Source organism: Poecilia latipinna, unplaced genomic scaffold (assembly GCF_001443285.1).
Source record: "Poecilia latipinna isolate Pla-1442-1.1 unplaced genomic scaffold, P_latipinna-1.0 Scaffold596, whole genome shotgun sequence".
In the NCBI taxonomy this organism is placed as follows: Eukaryota; Metazoa; Chordata; class Actinopteri; order Cyprinodontiformes; family Poeciliidae; genus Poecilia; species Poecilia latipinna.
Genome location: NW_015113212.1, coordinates 119519 through 130939, shown reverse-complemented (window position 1 = coordinate 130939; position 11421 = coordinate 119519). Strand labels below are relative to the sequence as shown.

The following is an 11421-nucleotide window of genomic DNA, read 5'->3' as shown; positions in this document are numbered from 1 at the left end:
AATATAGGAGCTTGTTTCTGTCAATCATTCCTGAATATTGTTGTCTTTTTTTAAGTACTAGGTCCAAGCAGTTTTTTTTTTTCACTTATAATATGAAATGAATGTCTTGTTGTCTTGGTTAATTGTTAAGTACAGTGGAACTAGTACTTAAAAGAAAAATCAATATTCATGAATTATTGACCAAAACAAGCTTTTATCTGTTGCTGAAAAGTTGCTTGTAATTTAGTTTTGTCTTATTTCAACTAAGATATTTGCAGTAGAAACTAAACAAAAATACTTAGATTTTGTTATTGCAGTGTATTTTTGTGTTTCTATCACTTTGCTGCAAATCAAATCTATAGTTGAGGAAATATTTAGTTTATACAAGAAAGTTTCGGGTCTTCAACCAACTGGAAATTGAAACTCGACCTCAGTTTTTCTTCCATGATTGCCCTGCTTTTAGCTCTTCCCACAAACTCTGAAGAAAACCTCCATACATGTTGCTGTTTATGAAAATCTGCAGTTTTTTTCACCAACATTTAACATAAAAAACTGAAAGTATAAATACTTCTCCAGCTGACTCAGAGCAGCTGAGTTTCGTTAAAAACACCACCAGCGAACGCTTATCTGTAGATAAGCGGCCTCTTATTTCAGCTGCATTATTCCAAAAATAACACCAAGTTAGACTGCAAAACTTGTAAGACCCCAAGTGAATGGTGATCGATTATATCTTTGAGTGAAACATCCAAAAGCTGAGACTACTCCCACTGAGAAACAGATGGAAGACAGATATCTTGGGGACAGGAAATCAGTTTGCACTCCAGAGTCGGCCATGCTATCCACAAAAATCCATAAATTGGAATTAAATAAAAACCATGGGATGTACAGCTGCAAAGCAAATATTTCTCTTCTAGACATGTACTGTTTATTTAGGGAAGCTATACTGCACAACAGCTTTTATTCAACATTACTAGGTCAAGCAGAAAGTGACACAAAATTCTGCATCCATCCATTTATCTCCATTTGGTGACTAACATGTATTGATACAGAGCTGCGCTCCTCTCAGGCATTTCCTGATAAAAGCAATACAGGACATGCGCCGGACTTGTAAGCAGGGTTTGCTTTGGCAAGATCTGAGCACTTTGGGAATAGGTCGGATAATGTGTCCCTGGACCGACATTCCAAAGTTTCGTTGTGGTATTCCCAACGGAAGATGAAACAGTGAAAAAGAAAAGGAGTTTTGTGCTAACAGCGTCTTTGGGTATCAGTGTAATTGCCATTTCCTTTTTAAATTCGTTTTTTCATGCAGGCGGCATGGTGTGAATTACTGCCCAGTCCGTGATTTGTCCTTTTCATGGTTGTCAAAGCCCTAAAGAAAGCTTTGACCCCCACCTCCTTTCCCCGACCTCCAGCTGCCTCTCGTCAACTGACCCAGTGTACAACACGTTGCTTCTGACTGTCACACACACTATTTACTAGTTTTTGCACACTGCATGTTGAAAAATATCTAAATATCTAAATCTGTTTCTGTGTGTGATTACCTTCCAGAGTAGCACAGCCAGCAGCAGAAAGATGAGGATTCCCACCAGGAGGCTGATGGCGATGATCCAGCCGACGACGTAACCCCTCGGCTCCTGACTGTGGAGAGCCTCGAACACCAGCTGAAACGCAGCAAAATTTAGGGAGTCACACTCAAATACAAAACACATGCACGAAAGAATGCACATGAAGTCACGCGCTGATGATGAAGTAACATTGTTTTTTTTAAAAAAGAGCTCTGGTCCAGAACGTCGACTTAATTCAGGAGGAGCTACAAGTAACTCTGGGACCGGAGAGCAGATGTATAACAATCTAAATCAGTATAACTTGAAAATTCGTGTAACTTAATTAATAATCACTAATTTCCAGGCTATACTTTTTGGTGAGAGTAGAGACTAGGAGGCCTTTGGATTTCATGCTACACCAGCTGTTTGCAGCACCAGTTGGAAACAACTGGCAGGATAATGTGCTGAGTTACTAAAAATTGTCCTTATTTTAATCTTTTCTCATTTTTTTTTTAAAGTTACGTCTCTCCTTAACCCATTTTTGTGCTACTTTGCAGAATTATCATTCTAACTAAACTGAGATGGTGGTAGTTTTAGTAAATCTATCTCAGATGCTAGTTTGTAGTAATAGTTGATGTTAGCACTTGGTTAACACTCCACGAGGACTTTACGTGAAATATTTTTCTGCAATAAGTAAATAAATAAAAATATTAAATAGTGTTTGGCCTGTTAGGGGATTTTCTTCTTAGGATTCTCAGTTTTCACTATTAGGGTATGTTCACCAAGCCCACAACAAAATAGAAAAACTCTAAAATATAAATAGAAACTGCACAAATATACCATATTTTAATATTTGTTCAGTATTTGCAAATACACCTGTTGACAGATTTTTTTCTGTACAATATAACCCCAAATCATTTGTGTAAAATTCATCTATTGTTTTCCATGCCAAATGTTTCTTGGCATGAGATGCAAAATATATATGTTACAACAATGACATAATAACATAATGGCTGCACCTCTAAAATGTTTTTAGTAATTCAGTATCAAATAACACCATCATTAATTGAATAATGAGATATAAACCAGCAGACCTTTCCAACCATTATTATTACATATGCTGCATACCCAGAGCTGCTTCACTTCACATCTTTCTAATTAATTTCTATACTCTATTTAACGTGGTTATTCAGCATGCTGCATCTGCTTGTGGCTCTACAAGTAAAGACTGCTTGCAGCCATGAACAACGCTGTTTGAAGAATCTGTTATCGATTCTATTATAGAAGATAATAGAAGCTATTATCGACATTGTACTAATTTGCTAAGCGAATCCAGGTTACTTTTGAGCAGGTCTGCTTCCCTTTTGTTTGACATCTCAGTGTTTTTTCATTTTCTGTATCCCATCTCCTGCTAACGTACTCATTGTAAAACAGAAAAGCATTTTCTGTTACCAGAGTAAAGTGTAAATGTCCCATGTGAAACATTGAACCACTTCACAGCATGTGGTTGCATGAAACAAAGCATTGAGCCAGAGATTTTGCTTTAAGAACAAAAGGAAAAAAAAAAAAAACATGAGCATGACCTCATCTATGCTCTATTTAATCTGGATTTATGAATCCAGAGAATCAGCTCAACTTGCCAAAGTGACTTCAACGGTAGTGTGAACTACTTTCTAATTAATTCAGCTAATAGCGATTTAGTCACTTGTGAGACAATCATAAACTTTGATGATGTCGTGGTAAAATTATCTTCTGTCCTAAAGTGTACTCAGAAACACATAAAACCCGTTTGTGTTTATTGATGTGAGAAGACCCAATCTAATGTGTGTCAAAATGCATTTCATTTTCTAACGTACAGGCCTGTATAAAGCGTGTTTTAGACAACAGCTCCAAAACTAGGTTTGATTTCTTGAAGAAAGCAGGCATTTAGGTTAGAACAATTAATAACATTACATCACCCTCTCCCTTTTTTGATTTGACGTGATGGTAAGGGGGCTCTTTGGGTTTAGAATCATTAATTTTTTTAAAATATGGCAGCTATTAAAGATATCTAAGCTGTGTCATAAATGGGAGCAATCTGAACAAGTTTCCCATGACTCCAGTGAACGCTGTCTGCTGGATAATAAATCACTGACAGCGGAGTTGGTCTACCTAAAAAAAGTGCTCTCTGATTTAAGTGAGACATAAAAACAGTGGAGGGAAGATTAGCTGTATAATAAATGTGGCTACAATCATGGAAACTATTTAAATGGTTTTAATAATTTCTTAAGCTCTTGCTTTAATACTTTTACAATCTGTAATTCAAATATCACATTTCTCTGATTTATGTGTTTCAGTGACCATGTTCAAACCCACTTGACATGAAATCAGTTTCTATCCAATGACTTGATTTATTAAGAGAAAAGTTGAATTTGTAGTGAATTAATTAACAAAAGCGAAGGCTGCTTAACACGGCATTGAAGCCTGTAGTGAAAAGCCGCCAAGATGGATATATTTTCAAAATATCTTAAACAAATCCAAACAATGCTCTCTCTAAAACATCACAGCCCTGCATGATGTGCTTTAGACAAAAGAGGCAGCAGAGCTACTTCAGAGACAGATGAACACGAGTCTCCCTGTGAACTGAAAAGTAGCCAGAGACGCCAAGTGTGTGTCAAGACAAAACCAAATGCAAAAGTGATGATGAATATTTCTTCTAAATATTTTCCCACGCTAACACTCCAATCACTGAATCCAGATTCCTGGAATTGAACTGTTGTTACGCATACCAAGATATTTATGTGAACAGAAGAGATTAAACTGGTCTACTGGCCATTGGTCTCAACTCTAAACATCCCAGTTCAACAGCCGAACTCACTTCTGTATTCCTAAATATGAACAGTGCATTGAATTTAGCCCTTAAAAGGGACCTTATGCAAAATTCACGTTTGTGTTCTTCCATTTTGGTCTTTGCTGCTTTTAAGAACAGCCCAAGTGCTTAAACAAACCACCCAGATGTTTTTTTGGCAACAGGTTAATGTTTTGTTGTGTCAGCCAGCCACCTAGCAACCCAAGGGGAACTCCAGGACATTGGTACAATGGCTGCTGAATAAGTACAAGTCTTTTCTTGTTGACTTACCATCCATAAACCACTTGCTGTATTCACTGTTTACGTTTTAATGATGTAAAGCCCCCTGGAAAATGTCCCAGTTAAAAGGCGTTTAACTAAAGTCCTATGGGGTTTAGAGTCCCAGTTGACGGCGTTTCAACTAAAAACCTAGAGGTTGGAGTCCTTGTCAAATGGTGTTTTTGACTAAAGTCCCAGAAGGTTTGAGTCCCAGTTAAACAACATTTAACTGAAGTCCTCAAAGGGGTGCGGGTTTTAATGCTTTTATCTTTTTTAATCTTTTTCAAAATGTCTCTTTCTCACTGTTTTGGTGATTTTAATGTTTTTATCTTTTTATGTTTTTTAAATCTCTTTCTCTTTCTCACATGCTGTTTTTATTTTAATTATGTGAAGCACTTTGAAATGCCTTGCTGCAGAAATGTGCTATACAAATAAAATTTGATTGATTGATTGATTGATTAATGGTTGTGCAGGTGGTAATACTTCTGCTTTTCAAAGATGTACGGTTGTATAATTGCACATCTGTTTGCAGCCATTTTCATATGCAAGTGTAAACATTGAGTTGGGGTGTGTGGCCAGCAGCAGCTTATTTGTATTTTAAGTGACAAGGGGCCTTAAAGTAGTTCATTCTGAGAGGACCTCAAAACAGGCAGAACCAGCTAATATCATTACCTAAGAATGATTTTATGTAAAAAATGTAAAGGACATGTTTTGTATAGAACATAGACCTATCTTAGCCTGTTGAAGGATGCATAATAGGTCACCTTTAATAAATTAAATCATTTCAAAACACGCTTTTAGTGTTTATTCTGTGTTGAAGGTGAAACATACAAGCATAGCAGAAAATCAAAAACTGAAGGAATGCATAAGAAAGCAAATCACTATTCGCCAGACTAACGGTATGAGGGTTTGCTAGCATCTCATGGCTGATAAAAACAAGGGATTTCAGAACATCCTGGGATCAGAGACCACTGTGTACTCAGGCTCGCTGTGATCCCTCGGGAGAGACCAAGAGTGTTTACCAAAGGCCATGAGAGCAATGGTCAGGGGACAGAGTGCACACTCTAAGTGCTGAAAGAGCTGTGTGGTATGGACATATTAATACCGGGTCTGAATTTTCCTAGCACCATCATTGCTCGGGGTCAACCTAGTGGCAACCCAGTCAGCACACCAATCTCTCAAGAGATCCCCATGCGAGCCGCCTCGGTCCTCGGCGCAATTGTCAAATTGAATCTGCTGAGCCATTTAATCACTCAGCAAACAGCAACGGGGGAGGGAGGCGCCCCCGTGTGCAGCTGAAGACCCTCGAAGGAGTCGATTCAAGTCGAAGCGCAGTACAGCATCTGGTTCTTGTTCTCTTTTTCTTTATTAATCTGATCCACATTCGAGCTCTTTTGTGGTTTAAAGAATGCCTAATCACAACCTGATTAACCGTATATATTATGGTAATAAAGCACAGCTACTCATCATTACTGATTTTAATTTTGGTAGTTGGCTTCTATTCTCAGCCAGAACAAACAAGGTTTGAAAGGCCAACTCTTTCAAACTCGCATCAAAGGACGATTACTGTTTTCATCGCAACGTAACTCAAACTGTGGATACAATTAAATGGACCTTGGATTGCCTTTGGTCGTACTCAGCCAAACAAAAACTAATCTAAAAAGATGTGCAAGGAGAAACACTCCAAGCTTAAGCTGAAGGGGGTGTCAGGGAACCGAGAACAATTTCTGCTGGCTGGTTATGAAGGCAGAACATGCGAATAAAATCAAACCCAACTGATCCGTGCACCAGCTATAGGTATCTAACAAATTAATTTTACACCAACATGTATGAGAGATCTAAGAATATTTAAACATCTAGAAGTGCAAATAAGTATTTATTAATGCAAATGCTATGTTTTGAACACATGAGCCATGTTGGGATTTGTTAGAAATTTCTAATTTTTCCACTCAAATTGAAGACTACAGGGGACCTTTTCGTTTATTTTTACAACTTAGATCTAAAATGTTTAAGCAAAAATATAACAAACTACATGTTGTGCGGAAGGATACAGACATCTATTGTCTATGTGCAAAAACACAATGAATAAAAAATAAATCCGGTCCTAATGTATTACTTTTAAAATGCTTGTCAATATGGTCGTACCTGGAAACTGTAGGATTTAGTAAGTGAGATGGAGTATTTGTTCCAAAAAGTTTGAGAATCACTGATCAACTCTCATTTACCGATGACTCTAATAAATGGTAAATGGACTGAACTTATATAGCAATATTGTGAGCAGAACACAATACTTACTGAAATGTCTTCTGGCAGCCCGTTTGGCACCTCTATTGCCCTGTGATTAACTTGGACGCTGCCTCTTGTCACAAACTGGATCACAGAGGAACTATCCTGTAGGCATAAAAGTCACCATTATGCTTCTAATTTAAATAACATTCGGCCAAATGTACTGACTTATTAAAGCACATCTTACTATTTTTAAAATTTCCGTGTTCAGCAAAAGTTTCAAGTCTATGTTCAAAGCTTCGTCTTTTAACTGTGGGCCCAAACTGCAGGAGATTACCATACATGCTCTTCCAGGCCGATCACAATCCTGGGGAAAAAAACAAACAAACAAACAAAAAAAAAAACATAAGTGGATACAATAAGCAGTGAGAGAAGTGTGTGATAAATACAAATAAAAATTTGAGTTGCCTATTTACCAAGACTTTGCGCCCAGATTTGGTGAAGAAGGAGAATATGGAGTGGAAGATGTTTTCTTTGTCCTGGGGGATGGTGCAGGACATCAGGTTCCTGTGAGGGGTGCAGTTCCCTCGACCGTCTGACACCTAAACATATTACATAACACAAGAATTAAATTATAATTATTTGATACTATAACTTCTTGGAGCTGTTTAAAAAAATGAATTTTCAGCGAATGAATTACAGTCAGTATGTCAGCCTTAGCATGCTGATCGCTAGCAATAGCTTCTTCCGTCTCCTCGGTTTCGTGTCTATTGGTAGTCTCGTCTTTGGGTCCATCTTTTCCAGATGTTTTTGGTTTATGTTGGTGTTTGTTTGGTAACTTGACTTGTTGTGTCGGGTCAGAATTGCCCTTTGGGGTTTGTTTAAGTAAAAGGTTGAGTTTAGCTGGGAGTTTCAGCTGTCCTCATTTTTTCACCTAACTGTGAAACTCTAAAAACTCAAAACAAGAAAAGATAGAGTACATGCTGTGTGCAAAGATGTTAAAACTGTGAGTTAAAGATCAGGAGGTGGGGTTTACTTTGCTCTCTAAGAAATGGGCACTAGTTGAAGGATGTAACTAAATCTGCAAGGAAAAAAAAAAGCTGCACAATCCCGCTTTTGAATTGTTTTTTTGTTTGTTTGTTGTGACTTCAAACGCCTTCTGGGCTGTGGAGGACAAAATAGGGCATGCTTTATATCTCAAATAAGCATCTATGATCCAGGTGGAAAGCAGGTTTGAAATGTTTAAAGTTTTAGATAAGAGTTTAACCCCAGAATGTCAACACAGTGCCTCTGACACCACAAAGGGCCCATTCCTACTGTTATTATGAGTCTCCAGGGCTCACAGGAAGTTCTCCCCTGCAACAAGCTGGCACCCCTCCCACAGATTTCCCATGTGGAGTGATTTAGGAGCTGTACGTTTTACTGCCCCGTTGCCCCTCTCCTCTGACAGATCTGAAGCCTCTCCTCAGTTCGTCCTTATTGTCCACCCTGCTGCTTCCCAACATGACTGTATGTCTGCCAGCAATTGGCTAAAGTGAAGATTCATGCTCTCTTTTTGTGGCTGCACTAACTTTAGGGATTTCTTTATTAGACATTTGGGGATTTGGGGGCCTAAAAACAGGAACATGTGGGGTAAAAAGCCAGAAATGTAAACACTGTCTTTAATGATGTATTAAATGGAAAGATACCTGGCTATAAAACACAAAGGTGTGACTGCCCAGTGAGTTGGGAGCTGGAATATGTTACAGCTTATGATATGTGGTTCCAGGCTTGGGGTGGTACGACTCAGTAGCCCGCTCTGTAGGTTCCTGATCCTTTCAAGCTGCCTGATCCCATGAAAGTGATTCCAGATGGACTGGAGAAGGTGGGATATACCACCACTGTCTGCCCATTCACAGCAAGTACAATTAACAGCTTGAGCTCCTCCATGATCTAGCTATAGAGAAAAGAAGCTGTGTAAAGGTTATAAAAACACCTAAACGCGCCGGGAGGATTGTGTTTCTTTATCTAAATGAGAAATATTGTGAAACAAAATGGGACGGTAGTCTCAGTGGCAACGCCAACATTTTGGCTTCGGGCTCCTGATCCCATCATGCGTGGTCAAAAGATATGGGTGAGTAAAAAAGAAAACTTGTTGTTTTCTCCTGGTAAACTAAACAGTGAATGATGACTCCTGGTAGATAAATGGTGTGGACGGACAGCTGTTGGTACCCACTTGGGTTTCCACCACATGGAACATGTCGGGTCCGTTGCCAGCAAGTCGGTTGGGTATCCTGATGTCCACAGTGGAGCCGGGCAGCCTGCTGGGCCCCTTGTTTATGGCCTGGAACCATCAAGAAGAAACAAGAGAAGAGAAAATTAAATAGATATAATGTAGGGAAAGATGTAAAAAATAGAAACACGAAGTACCTGGAAAGTCAGATTGAGAGGCTGAAAGTTGCATTTCATGTCTTCCAACTGGATGAAATGAGAGGCATCGATGGAGTTTCCATACGAGAAGGAGCCTGGTGTCACCACACTGCAAGATTGGTTCATTAACGCAGGTAAACATTTACTCCAACCAGGATTCACAGACATTTCCCCAAAGCAAATGAACTGTACATTTTTAGGAGATATTTGTGGTCAAACTTCAAAATGTAACAGACGTATGAACATAAAGAGAGAAATGATGGATGGAGGGATGGATGGATGGAGTTAAAAACAACTTCTAAACAGACGTAGAGCTAATAAGTCTAAAATAAAAATAAAATTTCCTGACTTTTTTCTTTTTTTCTCCAACTTGTAAAGTCCTTAAAATGAAACTCTGGACGGTTCCAGACAGTTTGGTTCAGAAATGTTCAGAGGGGGTTTTCTTTAGCAACTGAAAAATGTTTCCAGATTTAGTCTGAAGCCTCCTTCAACATCAACCACAGCTGCCTTATCACATGTCAAGAGTTCTGGCAAATATGGGCTGTTTTACATCTTTCTTCTTCCTCTGTGAAGCAGAGCTATGATAAAGTAATCAAAGATAAGGGTTTCAGAGCTGATATCCTCCACAGGGAGGAAAAACACTCCCTCTCTTCCTGAACAGATGGAAATCCAGACCGTGTGTGACTCAGATGTCTGTTAGACAGCTTCGGGCTTGTAAAGCAGGAACTGTAGCATCGTGGCTGATCCGGTTAGTTCTTACCCAGTAATCGTGGTGTCCGTCTCGTGGATCAGAGAGATGGACAGGTCTAAACTGTTGTCGGAAAGTTTGTGCTCCGGGTTGGCGCTAAAAACACAAAGAGCAATAAGGTTGCAGTCTATTTGTCATGTTAACATTTTTCATAGTTTCTCACGTTAAAACCAGAACTTCCATGTATTTTATTGGGATTTTTTTGTGACGGACCAATGAAAAGTGGAGCATAATTGTGAAGGGGAGGAAAAATGTTCCAGTTGTGTACAAAGTGTGGTATGCACATATTGTTCTGCCAGATTTGCGCATCCAGGGACTGTATTTTGTGCCCATTCTTCTTTCCTCAGCTAGACTGGACGAACAGCTTTAGTGGACATAAATTTGTAAGTCAGTCTACAGGTTCTCAGTTGGAATTATGTCTGGACTTTTGACTGGGCCATGCTAGAATAAATAAACTTTAATCTAAACTAAACTCTGGCTGGATGCTGAAGGTTGTCCTGCCAGAAAGTAAACCTCCGCTCCAGTCTCAAGTCTCTCGCAGACCTCAAACAAATTTTCTTCAAGTATCGCTTTGTGTTTATTCCGTCCATTTCATCATCAACTCTGACTGGCTTCTCTATCCCTGCTGAATAAAAGCCATGTTTGCTGTGTCACCTTAACTTACTTGTGGCAAACTACAAACTAGACTAAGCAAAAGTTGGCAGAACACATTTGCACGGCACACTTGTCTAATGTTTGTTTTATTTTTCTTCAGCTTTGGAACTATGAATCAGTTGGACTATCTCATTAAATCCCAAATTAAATGTATTTGTGATTGTAATATAATTTAAGGTTAAAAAGCATAAGGTGTAAAAATATTCACCCTGTATTTTAATTAACACATTTCAAAAAAGGTAACTTCTTTGTAACAGCCATACCTTTTTGCTTGAACCAAGAACTGCAATGTGTCGTTTTCCCCAGAAACCTGAGTTGTGTCAAAGATGACAGCAAAATGGTACTGCAGAGAGCAAAACCAGAACAACAATGAGCCGGTTTCAATAAAGCAAGTCACACACACTCAACGAGAGCTAGAAGATGCATGCTAGACCTAACTACCTTTGTTTGAGCTCTCATGAAGGGAAATCCCACACTGCATTTGAGGAAGTCCAAATCGACGAGTCCACAGGAAATACCCTTTTCTTCCTGCAAAAAGAAAGATAGACAGAGAGTAAGAGGAGGCGATGAGAACAGACAAAGTGGAGACAGGCTGGGTGACAGGCATGGAGACGGATGACAGCAAGAGGAAGAACCAGCAGACAAGACGTAGACAAGCACAAAGAAATCAGCTCCGATAAGTTCGGGGGGGGGGGGGGGGGGGGGGGCTTTTTTGGCGGGCAAAAAAAAAAAAAAAAATCGCAAGAAGGGAGCAC

The 11421-nt window shown here is 39.1% G+C and overlaps 1 protein-coding gene across 1 annotated transcript in view; it reads right to left on the bottom strand.

Annotated features, from left to right (window-relative positions):
* The window catches only part of itga9 (integrin, alpha 9), an 86202-nt gene that overhangs the window by 10613 nt on the left and 64168 nt on the right, over nucleotides 1–11421 (bottom strand). The window contains exons 19-27 of the mRNA XM_015042581.1: nucleotides 11108–11194; nucleotides 10930–11009; nucleotides 10025–10108; nucleotides 9265–9373; nucleotides 9071–9178; nucleotides 7332–7457; nucleotides 7103–7222; nucleotides 6925–7020; nucleotides 1521–1640 (exon numbers count right to left, since the gene is read on the bottom strand). Of these exons, the coding sequence (XP_014898067.1) occupies nucleotides 1521–1640; nucleotides 6925–7020; nucleotides 7103–7222; nucleotides 7332–7457; nucleotides 9071–9178; nucleotides 9265–9373; nucleotides 10025–10108; nucleotides 10930–11009; nucleotides 11108–11194 (930 nt within the window). The remainder of the gene's footprint in view (nucleotides 1–1520; nucleotides 1641–6924; nucleotides 7021–7102; nucleotides 7223–7331; nucleotides 7458–9070; nucleotides 9179–9264; nucleotides 9374–10024; nucleotides 10109–10929; nucleotides 11010–11107; nucleotides 11195–11421) is intronic.